General features: G+C 37.6%; 1 protein-coding gene across 3 annotated transcripts in view; it reads right to left on the bottom strand.

The window, feature by feature from the left end:
- med12 (mediator complex subunit 12) overlaps positions 1-13649 on the bottom strand; it is a 174840-nt gene that overhangs the window by 16934 nt on the left and 144257 nt on the right. For all 3 annotated transcript variants that reach the window (XM_072270757.1, XM_072270758.1, XM_072270759.1), the window contains exon 41: positions 2362-2491. In XM_072270757.1, coding sequence (XP_072126858.1) covers positions 2362-2491 — 130 coding nt within the window. The remainder of the gene's footprint in view (positions 1-2361; positions 2492-13649) is intronic.

Here is a 13649-nt window from a genome sequence, read left to right as displayed (position 1 = left end):
TGGCAATAATTTTCTTTTGTGTTACTTGAATTTTATGAGCAGTAGCTTGATGACGGTCAGGGATCCCCTGCTGACCAGAATCAACCCTACTAAGCGAAGCATCTTCAGAATTGTCTTGATGATCCTCTTGACGCTGTTGTTGTGTGATACATTTTGTGAGTTTGACCATGGTTTTCTTAGCAAGTAGCAACGGTGGTTTGCTATTGCCTACCGTTAGGCGATCTAAAGAAATTGCCATTTCTCTTCCCAAATGTTCATCCGCCTATACTATAGCCGTTGACATTTGAGGTCCTAGCTCATCCACCTTCTCCGTCATAAGTTCAGTTACTGAACCTGCCGGATCTGCCGTTGGCCTTCGCTCGTATCCTGAGCAGGAACCCTTGCAGGTGCTACCGTTCCGGGTCAGAGCAGCCCTGGGAGCAATGAATGACTAAGGGGTAACTCCACTTTCCCCAAAGCTCTGAAAGTCTCCAATCGAAGCCTCATCACCAGTTGCAGCTTAGAGTCATACCCAGTAAAATTTATTATACCACTACATAGTATCTTTAAAAAAGCAATATTCAATATTCCAAAAGAATCTGCTCATTCAACATTGGAAGTCCTGAGGGTGCCAGGTTATTTCAGTTTTTCTTTACCTCATACAGTTTCAATGTATATTCAAGAACACAGAAGGGGATTGACCACTAAAATTTGGTCTTTATAAATTGAGCATGCAGTGGAAAAAAAAAGCGCTAGGGAGTTTATAATGGATTTGTACTAAATCCGGGAAACAATAGTTTGGCCATTGTGAGTAAATCTGTCCAATTTTGCACCATCAAGAATGCCAGGAAGGGTTTAGAGATTTACTGCTGTAATTCCATGGATGATGGTTCTGTTACATGGACAGATAGGAAAAATAGAAGGTCTTCTTTCACAACACAGAACAAGAGATTTGAAAAAGGTGTTTAAAATCATTAAGTTGCATAAATAGAGGCCACATATTTACAATGATTAGCAGTTGTACATTCATATTCCTTAAATGCGTAGACCCTATGAAAGTCACTGGTTAGCTTAATTAATTGTCCCTCATGTCCAATTAATCAAATTCACAATCAGCCCCATCCTATTCTCATCTAACCTCTGAATAACATTATCTCATGCTAAAAATGAGTTGGTTGTTTTCCATATTGAATAATATGATTACCATCCTATTCCTAGTTCAAAAAAATAGCTGTCTCCTGGTAGTTCAGCAAATCTGGTTTTTGTAATGTTCCTTACCAAAGATTTATAAAAAGTAGCATAGGTGGCCCCATTGCTTCAAACTTGCTCTGTCATTTAACAAGACTATTGCAGATTCAATGCCTTTTCTACTTTCCCATCCTAAACCCATGACTGCCAATTATTTGACTGTCAAACAATTTAGCAAACTTAAACTTGAATATACTTAAATCTTGTGAATCGATAGCACTCAAAGAATCCCAAAAATTTACAACTATTTGCTGTAATTAACTATTCAAGTGAAGGAAACAGCCTCTTACCATCTACCCTGTTAATCCTTCTCAGAGGCTATGATGTCCAATGAGGTCATATCACTTTCTTCTCAACCCAAGCGAATGCAGACAAATCTTAAAAATCTTCTGGAACAAACTCATCGAAGGAATCAATCCAGTGGATCTACCCTTCCCCATCTTTAAGGCATATATATCTACCCGTCAATATAGAGTAAAAGTGCAACAAGTACTTCATTGAGGTCTTGCAAAATCCCCTGCAATCTCAGCAGAACATGCTTTACTATTTCTTATAATTAAAAGGAAAATAAAGCTTTTCTTTTTTTGTATCTGAATGTTCACTACCTTTATTTCAGAGGACAGTACATCATAATCCTATTGTACACCATATTTCCTAGCTTCTCATCACTTATGTAGATGATGAAAATCATTTAGATGATGAGAATGATGAAATTATGTCGGGGTCATTTTTTTCCCCTAACTTTCCTACCAAAACGCAAAACCTCACTGTTCCTTCTTGGTTACCCACAATACATAGCCTGTCAATTAACCTTTTTTGCATACACCCCTTCTCCACAGAGTTTACTTTTCTTTCTATTATAACTTGGATACACTTCCAAAATGCCTTTTTATCCAAGTTGAAAATTTAGACAGTGAATAACCATGAGCCAAGTATTGACATGGTGGATGCTCCATGAGTAATAATCTGTGATTACCTATTCATTTCTACTCTCTGACTTTACACACTTAAACCAACATGGAATGGTACAAACATGCATTCTCCTTCTGGTATTTTTTGGTCTCTTCTCTGTAACTCCCAGATGGGTATTTTGTAGTTCCAAACTGTTAACGCAGCCTCTTTATCTTAGCTTACCCTTATGATCTGCTGCTGTCGAAGATACTGCTGTTCCTGGTTTGTCCTCATTGTTGAATGGACATTCTGTTGGGTCATGTGACTAATTCCTGTCATCATGGGTGTCTGTTGCATGGGTTGATGTGTTAACCTGAAAGAAAAATATGTTTAATGATAAACACAAAATATTCCGAAGATGCTGGAAATCTAGAGCAACACACACAAAATGCTCGAGGAACTCAGTAGGTCAGGCAGCATCTACGAAAATGAATAAACTTTGGATGTTTCATGCCAAGATCCTTCATCAGGACTGAAAAGGAAGGGGGAACATGCCAGCATATAAAGGTAGAGGGGAGGGGAAGGGAAGGGAAGGACAAGCTAGGTGTGTGGGAAGGATAAATGGCTGGAGAAGAACAAAGTTAATAGATGAGGAGAGAGGACAATGGGAGAAAGGGAAGAAAGAGGGGACCAGGGTGAGCTGATAGCGGGTGAGGAGAAGAGGTAGAGGCCAGAGTGGGGAAAAGGAGAAGAGGAAAGGAGGAAGGAAAAGGAGAAAAAAAGAAAGAAAAAACACCAGAAGGAGAAATTGATGTTCATCCCATCGGGTTGGAGGCTACCTAGACAGACTATGAGGTGTTGCTCCTCCACTTCAAGAGTAGCCTCATTGTGGCAGAAGAGAAGGCCATGGACCAACATGTTGGATTAGGAATGGGGATCTCAGACAGAGTGATCCCTGCAGACAGCAGGGAGTGAGGAGGAAGTAAAGATGTGTTGGTGGTAAGATCCCTTTGAAGATGTGAAAGTTGCAGAGAATGATGTGTTGGATGCGGAGGCAATAAACGTCAAGAACGAGATGAAGAGTCCTTGAAAGTGAGCCCATAGGTTTTGGAAACAGTTCAGTGATGGGCCAAGTGAAGTTGAGTGCAGTTATCCCCACTGGTTCAACAGCCGGATGATTGATGGGTAATAACTGTTCCTGAACCTGGTGACGTGAGTCCTTGTTGTTTAGTGGCATGGAGGACAAGGGGAACTCTATCTCTGTTAAGGTGGTACGAGATGGGGTGAGCGTGGATGTCTAGGAAATGGAGGAGATGTGGGTGAGACCAGCATCAATGGTGGAGGATGGGGAACACCATTCTTTGAAGGAGAACACCTCTGATGTCCTGGAAAGGAAAGCTTCACCCTGGGAACAGATGTGGCAGAAACGAAGGAACAGAGAAAAGGAAATAATAATTTTTATAGGAGACAGGGTGGGAAGAGGTGGGAAATTAGCTGCGAGAATCAGTAGGTTTGTAAAAGAGGTCAGTTGCCAGTTTATCTGGGGGAGGGGGTTTCAGAAATGGACCAAGTGAATTTAAGGGCTGGGTGGAAGCTGGAGACAAAGTTGATGACATTGATGAGCTCAGCATGGGTGCATGAAGCAGCACCAATGCAGTCAATGTATTGCAGAAAGAGCTGGGGAGCATTACCAGGGAAGGCATGGAACAAAGACTTTTCCACGTAATCAACAAAAAGGCAGGTATAGGTGGGGCCCATGCAGGTGCCCATGGCAAACCTTGAGCTTGCAGAAAGTGTTCAGAGCCAAAGGAGAAATTGTTGAGGGTCAGTTCTGCCAAACAGAAGGGTGGTGGTAGTGGAGGGGAACTGATTGGGTGTTTCTTCAAGAAAGAAGCAGAGAGCTTTAAGGCCTTCTTGATGGGGAATAGGAGTGAACATCCATGGTGAAAATGTGATTATCAGGAGCAAGGAATTGAAGGTTGATGAGACTGAGAGCATGTAAAGTGTCATTGATAGAAACATAGAAAACCTACAGCACAATACAGGCCCTACAGCCCACAATGCTGTGCCAAACATGTACTTACTTTAGAAATTACCTAGGGTTACCCATAGCCCTCTATTTTTCTAAGCTCCATGTGCCTATCCAGAAGTCTCTTAAAAGACCCTATCATATCTGCCTCCATCACCATCGCCAGCAGCCCATTCCACGCATTCACCACTCTCTGTGTAAAAAACTTATCCTTGACATCTCCCCTGTGCCTACTTCCAAGCACCTTAAAACTGTGCCCTCTCGAGTTAGCCATTTCAGCCCTGGGAAAAAGCCTCTGACTAGCCACACGATCAATGCCTCTCATCATTTTATACACCTCTATGAGGTGACCTCTCATCCTCCGTTGCTCCAAGGAGAAAAGGCCAAATTCACTCAATCTATTCTCATAAGGCATGCTCCCCAATCCAGGCAACATCCTTGTGAATCTCCTCTGCACCTTTTCTATGGTTTCCACATCATTGATGTAGATGGGAAGGGACTGAATAGACTGATGTCAAGGCACGTGGACACGATTTCGCTGGGGCAGGAGCAGGCGGGAGAAGGGGCCTACCCAGACAGTCAGGTTTGTGAATCTTGGATGGGAGGAAGAACCCAGGGTTAGGGAACAATGAGTTTAGTGGCAGTGAATGGGAGATCTCCAACTTTGAGGTAAGTGGTGGTGCAGAAGACACTGCCATGATAGTCCGGAGTGGGCCCCTTTTCAAGAGGAAAGTAAGAGGAGGTATCTCAGAGTTACAATCTGGACTCAGCAAGGTAAAGGTCAGTCTATCACACTACAACAGTAACCCCTTTGTCAGTGGGTTTGGTTGTGAGGTTGTCACTTTGGAGGTATGAGAAGGAGACAGGAGTGCTGAAGTCAAGCCTGTTGGCGTCTCATTGGTGAACTGAGATGTAAACATCCAAAGCAGACAAAGAACCAGAGTGGGTGAAGGGGTCATCGGTGTGGGGTGGTGAATTCTTGCCAAAGAAGTGGGTTTGGAGATGGAGCCGACAGAAGTACAGCTCAATATCAATGTGGGTGTGGAATTCACAGAGGTGTGAGTGGAGGGGGACAAAGATAAGGCCCTTACTGAGGACAGAACATTCCACCTCAGAGAGGGGAATGCCGGAGAGGTTATGAAGACACAGCAGGGATTAGAGCTGGGATCAGAGGACAGTTGGTGGCATCAGAAGAGGGGGAAGGGTTGGAGTGTTAGGGAAGGTAGGGGAGAAAGATGGAGTCTCTGAGGACCCAAAAACTGATGGGGGAGCCTTAGAGACCAGGGGTTGGAGAGTAGTGATGGGGGAAACGGATAGCAGGGGCTCAGGAGCTGTGAGGAATGTCTTGTCCTGCAGGTGGTAGTGACCAAGTTCAGGGCTGGAGGCTGAGCTAGAGGCAGTGACTTTCTGGGTCTGAAGGCATCCAGGGTCATTGGAACCGGAGGTAGTAACTGTAGGACCCACAGTCTAGAGCACTCATGTTGTTGGAGCCAGAGTTGGTGATGTCTCAAGGTTCACATACATTTATTATCAAAGTGTGTCTGCAGTATACAACTCTGACGGTGATAACTTTCAGAATATCTTGCATTTGTGTAGCATCTTTAACCCAAAATATAACTCCAGTATCTTTGCAGATAGCTAATAGGAAAAATTGACAGAGCACAAAAACTAAAGGATATTAGGACCAATGATTTCGTCAGAGGTGAACTTTAAGGAAGCTTAAAAGGAATTGATATGGGTGAAGCACAGAGACAAGGGAGAAAAAGGAGAGTGAAAGAGTTTTAGAAGTATATCTTACATCGGAATAGGTAAAGGCATGACTGCCAATGGTTGACAAAGGAAATGGATGTTGCACAAGTGTTTGGAGGTATATAAAATTCTCTAAATAATGTAGGAGATGCAATATATACAGATATTGCTAGAACCACTCATCAAAAGCCTTTTTCTCCTTTCCACAGATGCTGCCTGAACTGAATATTTCCAGCATTTTCCGTATTGATTTCATTATTTGTAAAATTAAGTTTTAACCACAAAATCTTATTTGTTCACTATTATGTTTTCAGCTTCAAGTGTGAGAGATTTAAAAGGCACCAGCTTGTTGTCCTTACTGTGGTGCAACCTGTGTAATGTGATTCTTCAGGAGCTTCATTATCTATTACAAATTTAATTGGACAAAGTTACAAGTTTAAAACCATCAACTGCATTAAACAAACTGTCAGAGTAAAAGTACTGTTATGGAAGTGCAAACTCCTGTACATTTCCCTGGGACTGATTATCTACTGCTTTTGTAATATAATTTTTATTCAGTTTTCAAAAAGAATACACGAAAAGATAAAATCTACCCTCCCCCCTCCCCTTAACCCTCCCCCCCCCATATATATAGTCCTACCTAAAAAGAAAGAAAGAGAGAAAAAAGAAAAGAACCCCCTGGGTGTTGGAAAGTTTCCACATGCTCCATGGGATTCAAAATAAATTTGGTATAATTATTCGTTACTTTCCCCAAGGGACCAAGGTCTTTATCGGAGCACTTAAATATGCCATCTTATCTTTTGTAAATAAGGGCACCAAATATTCAAAAATGTTACATATTTATCTCTTAAATTGTAAGTAATTTTTTCGAGTGGAATAGAACTAGCCATTTCATTGTTCCAACGATCCATACTTAAATACGAATCAGATTTCCAAGTAACTGCTATAGTCTTCTTAGCTACTGCCAATGCAATTTTTATAAATTCTTTCTGATATTTATTCAATTTAAGTTTCGGTTTTATCCCTTCAATATCACCTAATAGAAATAATACAGGGTTATGTGGAAGTTGAGTTCCAGTAATTTGTTCCAATAAGACTCTTAAATTTATCCAAAAGGGTTGAATTTTAAAACAAGACCAAGTAGAATGTAAAAAAGTACCAATTTCTTGATTACACCGAAAGCATTTATCAGATAGATTTGAATTTAATCTATTTATTTTTTGTGGTGTAATATATAATTGGTGTAAAAAATTATATTGTACTAATCTAAGTCGAACATTTATTGTATTTGTCATACTGTCAAGACAGAGTCTTGACCAATTTGTTTCATCAATATTAATATTCAAATCTGTTTCCCATTTTTGCTTTGACTTATGGGTTCCTTGTTTAATTGTCTGTTCTTGAATCAAATTATACATACAAGAAATAAATTTTTTAATTTTCCCTTTTTGAATTAAAATTTCAATTTCATTAGGTTTTGGCAAAAACATTGTTTGACCCAGCTTACCTTTTAAGTAAGCCCTTAATTGAAAGTAACAAAAGAAAGTATTATTAGATATTTTATATTTATCCCTTAATTGTTCAAATGACATCAATATACCTCGTTCAAAACAATCTCCTATAAATTTAATCCCTTTTTGGTACCAATTATATAAAAGTTGATTGTCCATTGTAAAAGGAATAAGTCTGTTTTGAAACAAAGGTCTCCTTGCTAATAGAGATTTCTGTGTTTCATTATCAACATTTATCTTATTCCATAAATCAATCAAATGTGTTAATATAGGAGATTCTTTCTTTTCCCGTATCCATTTAGATTCCCATTTATATATAAAATCTTCAGGTCTATTTTCTCCTATCTTTTCTAGTTCTATTTTAATCCATGCTGGTTTTTGATCATCGAAGAAAGATGCAATAAATCTAAGTTGATTTGCTTTATAATAGTTTTTAAAGTTTGGAAGTTGTAACCCTCCTAACCTAAATTTACATGTCAATTTTTCCAATGATATTCTTGACATTTTACCTTTCCAAAGAAATTTTCTCACACATTTATTTAACTCTTGAAAAAATTTCTGTGGCAATTGTATTGGTAATGTTTGAAACAAATACTGTAATCTAGGAAATATATTCATTTTTACAACATTGACTCTACCTACTAATGTTATTGGTAGTATCATCCATTTGTCAAAATCTTCTTGAATTTTTTTCAACAGTGGTAAATAATTAAATTTATATAAATTCTTTACATCATTATCAAGTCTTATACCTAAATACGTTATACCATTTACCAGCCATCTAAATTGGGTTACTAATCGACATTGACTATAGTCTCCTTTAGTAAGAGGTAAAATTTCACTTTTATCCCAATTTATTTTGTAACCTGATACCTTCCCATATTCATCCAATCTAGAAGATAATTTATGTAACGAATGTTGTGGGTTTGTTAAATAGATCAAAACATCATCGGCAAAAAGATTAATTTTATATTCCTCCTGATTAACTCTAAAACCCATAATATCTGGATCAATTCTGATTAGTTCTGCTAATGGCTCTATCGCCAGTACAAATAAAGCAGGTGATAATGGACAACCTTGTCTAGTTGACCTTTTTAACTGGAATGGTGTTGAAATTTGAGAATTTGTCACTACTTTAGCTTTAGGGTTAGAATTTAAAGTTTTAATCCAATTTATAAAAGATGTTCCTAACCCATATTTTTCTAATACTTTAAATAAAAAAAAACCCATTCTAATCTATCAAATGCTTTCTCTGCATCCAAAGCTACTACTATACTCTTCTCATCCCTTTTTTGTGCCAAATGAATTATACTGAGTAGCCGAGTTACATTATCTGCCAATTGCCTATTTTTAATAAATCCTGTTTGATCCATATGTATTAATTTCGGTAAATATTTAGATAATCTATTCAATAAAATTTTTGCTATTATTTTATAATCTGTATTCAATAAAGAAATAGGCCTGTATGATGTTGGTTTCATAGGGTCTCTGTCTTTTTTTGGCAATACTATTACAATCGCTGTTGAAAAAGATTCTGGAAGTTTATGTATTTTTTCTGCTTGACGTATTAGTTCCATAAAAAGAGGAAATAATAAATCTTTAAATTTTTTATAAAATTCAGGTGGAAAACCATCTTCTCCTGGAGATTTATTACTTTGGAGTGATCCTAAAGCTTCTTCAATTTCTTTTAATGTAAAAGGCATATCTAATCCCTTCTGTTCTTCCAAATTCAATTTTGGAAGAGAAATTTGTGATAAAAATCTTTCTATCTCATTAACATCATTTTGGGATTCTGATTGATATAATTCAGAATAGAAATTTTTAAAAGTTTCATTTATTTCAAGAGGTTTATAAGATATTTTATTTGCCCTTGTTCTAATTGCATTTATTGTTTTGGAAGCTTGTTCTGTTTTCAAATGCCAGGCAAGAATTTTATGTGCTCTCTTACCTAACTCATAATACCTTTGTTTAGTTCTTATAATTGCTTTTTCCATTCTATATGTCTGAAGCGTATTATATTGTAACTTCTTATTGACAAGTTGTCTTCGTTTTTCTTCTGACATATATCTTTGAGATTCTTTTTCTATTTTTGTAATCTCTTTTTCCAATTGATCTAGTTCTGCCATATATTCTTTCTTAATTTTAGACGTATAACTTATTATCTGGCCCCTAAGATATGTTTTCATCGCATCCCATAATATAAATTTATCATCCACTGAATGAAAATTTGTATCCAAAAAAAATTGAATCTGCTTTTTCATAAAATCACAGAAATCTTGACGTTTTAATAATGTTGAATTAAATCTCCATCTATAAGCCACTTCTTCCTTATCATCCATTATTATTGTCATTAATAAAGGGGAATGATCTGATAATATTCTTGCTTTATATTCCATATTTTTCACTCTGAGTTGAATATGCATTGATAATAGAAACAAATCTATCCTTGAGTAAGTTTTATGTCTATGGGAATAGAACGAATAGTCTCTTTCTTTAGGATTGATTCTTCTCCATATATCAATCAAATTTAAATCCTTCATCAATGATAAAGTTAAATTTACTACCTTCGATTTTATAACAGCCTTGGTTGATCTATCTAAAACTGGGTCTAAGCAAAAATTAAAGTCTCCTCCAATCAATATTTTTTCATGTGCATCCGCCAAATTCAGAAAAGCCTCTTGTATGAATTTTGCATCATTTTCGTTTGGTGCATATTTATAAAAGTCCATAATTCAGAAAAAAGTTGACAATGTATAATCACATATCTCCCCGCAGAATCAGTTATTACATTTTGTATTCTAATTGGTAACGTTTTATTGATCAAAATTGCTACTCCCCTCGCTTTTGAATTAAATGAAGCCGCAACAACACTTCCCACCCAATCTCTTTTTAGTTTCTGATGTTCTGTTTCTGTTAGGTGCGTTTCCTGTAAAAAAGCTAAATCTATCTTCATTTTTTTAATATGTGTTAAGATTCTTTTTCTTTTCACTGGTCCATTAAGCCCATTAACATTAAAACTCAAAAAATTCAATAAATTAGTCATTATTCTTAACAAAGTTACTCCAATCTAAAACATTACTTATCTTCTCAACTCTCATAGTTCCTTGAGGAATCTCTTTAAACTTCACCATGTTGCTATGTGTTTCCCTCCCAACCTTCCAGGCAGAAAGAAAAGATAGAAAGAATACAAAAAAAGAAAAAACAAAATACCCCCCCACTAATGTTGTGAATGAAAAGATACACAACACTACCCCCCTCCATTTTACGGGTCGTGGCAAAAGCCACGCTTGCACACATGATTGATGATTAGCGTAGCAATCGATCAGTGCTTCTTCCAGCTCCCCCGCAACAAAAAATTATATATATATATATATATATAGGCAAAATTAATGTTACTATTCCCAACTAATATTCCTCCAGTTTTAACCTTTCTTACCCCCCTCGTATAATTAATGATATATTTATACATTCATCCAGCTTCAAAAATCCAACAAGTCCATTCTTTCACCCAATCTTCATCTTCAATCTATCTCGCTCCCCTGGATTTGTTCTTGTATCTGGTGAATATTCAGAAAATCTCGCACAAACTGCTCTGCTTTCTGGTAGTCATCAAAAATCTTTTTTCTCCACCAGGCAAAAAAATCTTCAAGGTTGCAGGATAACGCAGTATAAATTGATAACCATGATCCCATAGGGTTTTTTCCACTGGATTAAATTTCTTCCTTCTCTTCAAAAGTTCATAATTTATATCAGGGTAGAAAAAAACTTTGTTCCCTTTAATTATCAATGGCCCTTTTCTATCCTTGGCAGCTCGAGCAGCTGCCTGTAGAATCCTTTCCTTGTCTTGAAATCTTAAGAATTTTATTAAAATCGATTGTGGATATTGGTCATCTTTTGGTTTTGGTCTTAGAGCTCTATGTGCCCGCTCAATTTCAATTGGTCGAACCTCCTCTTCCATTTGCAAAACATCCGGGATCCATTTTTGAAAAAATTCTATTGGTTTTTCTCCCTCCGTACCTTCTTTAAGACCAACAATTTTAATATTATTACGTCTACTGAAATTTTCGAACACGTCCACTTTCTCCAAGAGTCGATTTCTTTCCGAGTTCCAGACAAGCAGATCATTTTCTGTTTTTTCCACTCTATCATTCATATGCCCCATTGCTCTTTTCATCTTTTGAAGCTTCTTATCCATTTTGTCCTGTCTTTCCATAACTTTATTATAGCACATCTTCGTATCTCTAAGCTCTTCTCTTACTTTTCTTAGTTCAGCCGTTAATTGCAATATAGCCTCTCTTATGTCTCTATCATCTCCTTTACTTCCAATCGCTTCCAATTCTTCCTCCTCTTCTTCATCTGTGTTCTCTGCAGAATCCAATTCTGACTGTGAGTCATTTTCAATTGCAGTGGCTGTCGGTTCTTGTAGTTTGCGTTGTGTCGATTTGCCCATGCGCTCTTCTTTGCGCATGCGCATTTCCGGTGTCTTCTTCGAAGAACCCGTTACCACCGCCATTGCTCCCTGTTTTACCGAAGGAGATCCAACCTGAGTCCGAGGCTCCATCGTTGCAGTAGGCCCTTTTTTCTTCCCCTCTCGTGGCTGTTTCACAACAGCAGACTTCTTTTGTTGCGGTTTAGGAGGCATATCGTAAAGTAGTCTTACAAAGTTTATAAATAGTTTTCAGAAAATATTTATTAACCTTGTTTTGTTTAAATGGTACTTTACTGATTTGTTGCGGGAGAGCTGGATTTACACGTTTCAATCCCACGTCATCACGTGACGCCTCCCCCATTATCTACTGCTTTTGAATAACTAAACAGTGAACAGATGATTTAAGAATGAACATGCTGATCAAAATATCATTATACTGATCACTGAAAAGAAGCACATACTTTGATGGACTGTCTTCTGCAGAATTTAAAACAAAGACTGCCTGCCGGTCATTTGTGACAACAAATTTAAATTGGCATGGCTTTTTCTAGCATCAGATTAACCCCTCTCTTAAACTTGACAATGAAACACTACGACTTCATTGAAAAAAAACATCACCAGATCATCTTTGGAATTAAACAAAGAGACTGTTGCTTTACTGATAAGTGAATCACATAACAAATAAAAAATGGCAATAAATTGAAACTGCAATTTTTGTTTAGTATTTATGATTAGCTTTAGCAATTTTTGCACGTGAAACATATTTACAGTTAATGTGTGCATATTTAGCTCAGCAGGCAGGTGTAGTAAAACAAGTAACAAACCAGCATAAATAAGTTCAAAGTAAATTTATTATCAAAGTACATGTATGTCACTATATAAAACCCTGAGATTCATCTTCTTGTGGGCATACTCAATAAACCCTAACAGAATCAATGAAATACTGCACGAACCTGGGTGTTCAACCAGTGTGTAAGACACAAACTGTGCAAATACAAAATGAAAGAAATAATAATAATAATCGATAAATAAGCAATATATATCAAGAATACAAGATGAAGAGTCCTTGAAAGTGAGTCCATAGGTTGTGGGAGGTTCAGTGAGACAGCAAGTGAAGTTATCCGCTCTGTTCAAGAACCTTGTGATTGAGGGATTTAACTACTCCAGGGCTTGGTGGTTTGAGTTTTAAAACTCCTGTAACTTTTTCCTGATGCCAGCAGCCAGAAGCCAGAATATCCTGGTTGATGGTAGTCTCTAATGACGGATGCTGCTTTCCTGCGGCAACATTTTATGTAGATGTGCTCAATGGTGGGGAGGGCTTTATCCATAATGGACTGTTTCGTAAGATTTTCCATTCAAGGGCATTGGCATTCCCTACCACGCTGTGATGCAACTTGTCAATATGTTCAGAATTTTAGATGCCATGCTGAATCTTTTGCAGACTCCTAAGGAAGTAGATGCGCTGCTGTGTTTTCTTCATAATTGTTGTTTCATGCTGGGCCCAGGACAAGTATCTAAGTTGCTGACCCTGTCCACCCCTGATCCTCTGAGCAGGACTTGATCATGGACATTTGGTTTCCTTCTCCCGAAGTCAATATTCAGCTCCTTGGTCTTGCTGACATTGAGTAAGATGTTGTTGATATCGTACCACTCAGCCAGATTTTTAATCTCCCTCCTATATGTTGATTCATCACCACCTTTGATTTGGTCTATGGCAGTGGCATCATCAGCAAACCTGAACATGGCATTGCAGCTGTGCTTAGCCACACAGTCATAAGTGTAAAGCAAGTAGAGCAAAGAGCTAAGCACACAG

This window comes from Mobula birostris, chromosome 10 (genome assembly GCF_030028105.1).
Source record: "Mobula birostris isolate sMobBir1 chromosome 10, sMobBir1.hap1, whole genome shotgun sequence".
In the NCBI taxonomy this organism is placed as follows: Eukaryota; Metazoa; Chordata; class Chondrichthyes; order Myliobatiformes; family Myliobatidae; genus Mobula; species Mobula birostris.
The sequence above is the reverse complement of the archived record's forward strand: the minus strand, read 5'-3'. Positions and strand labels throughout refer to the sequence as shown.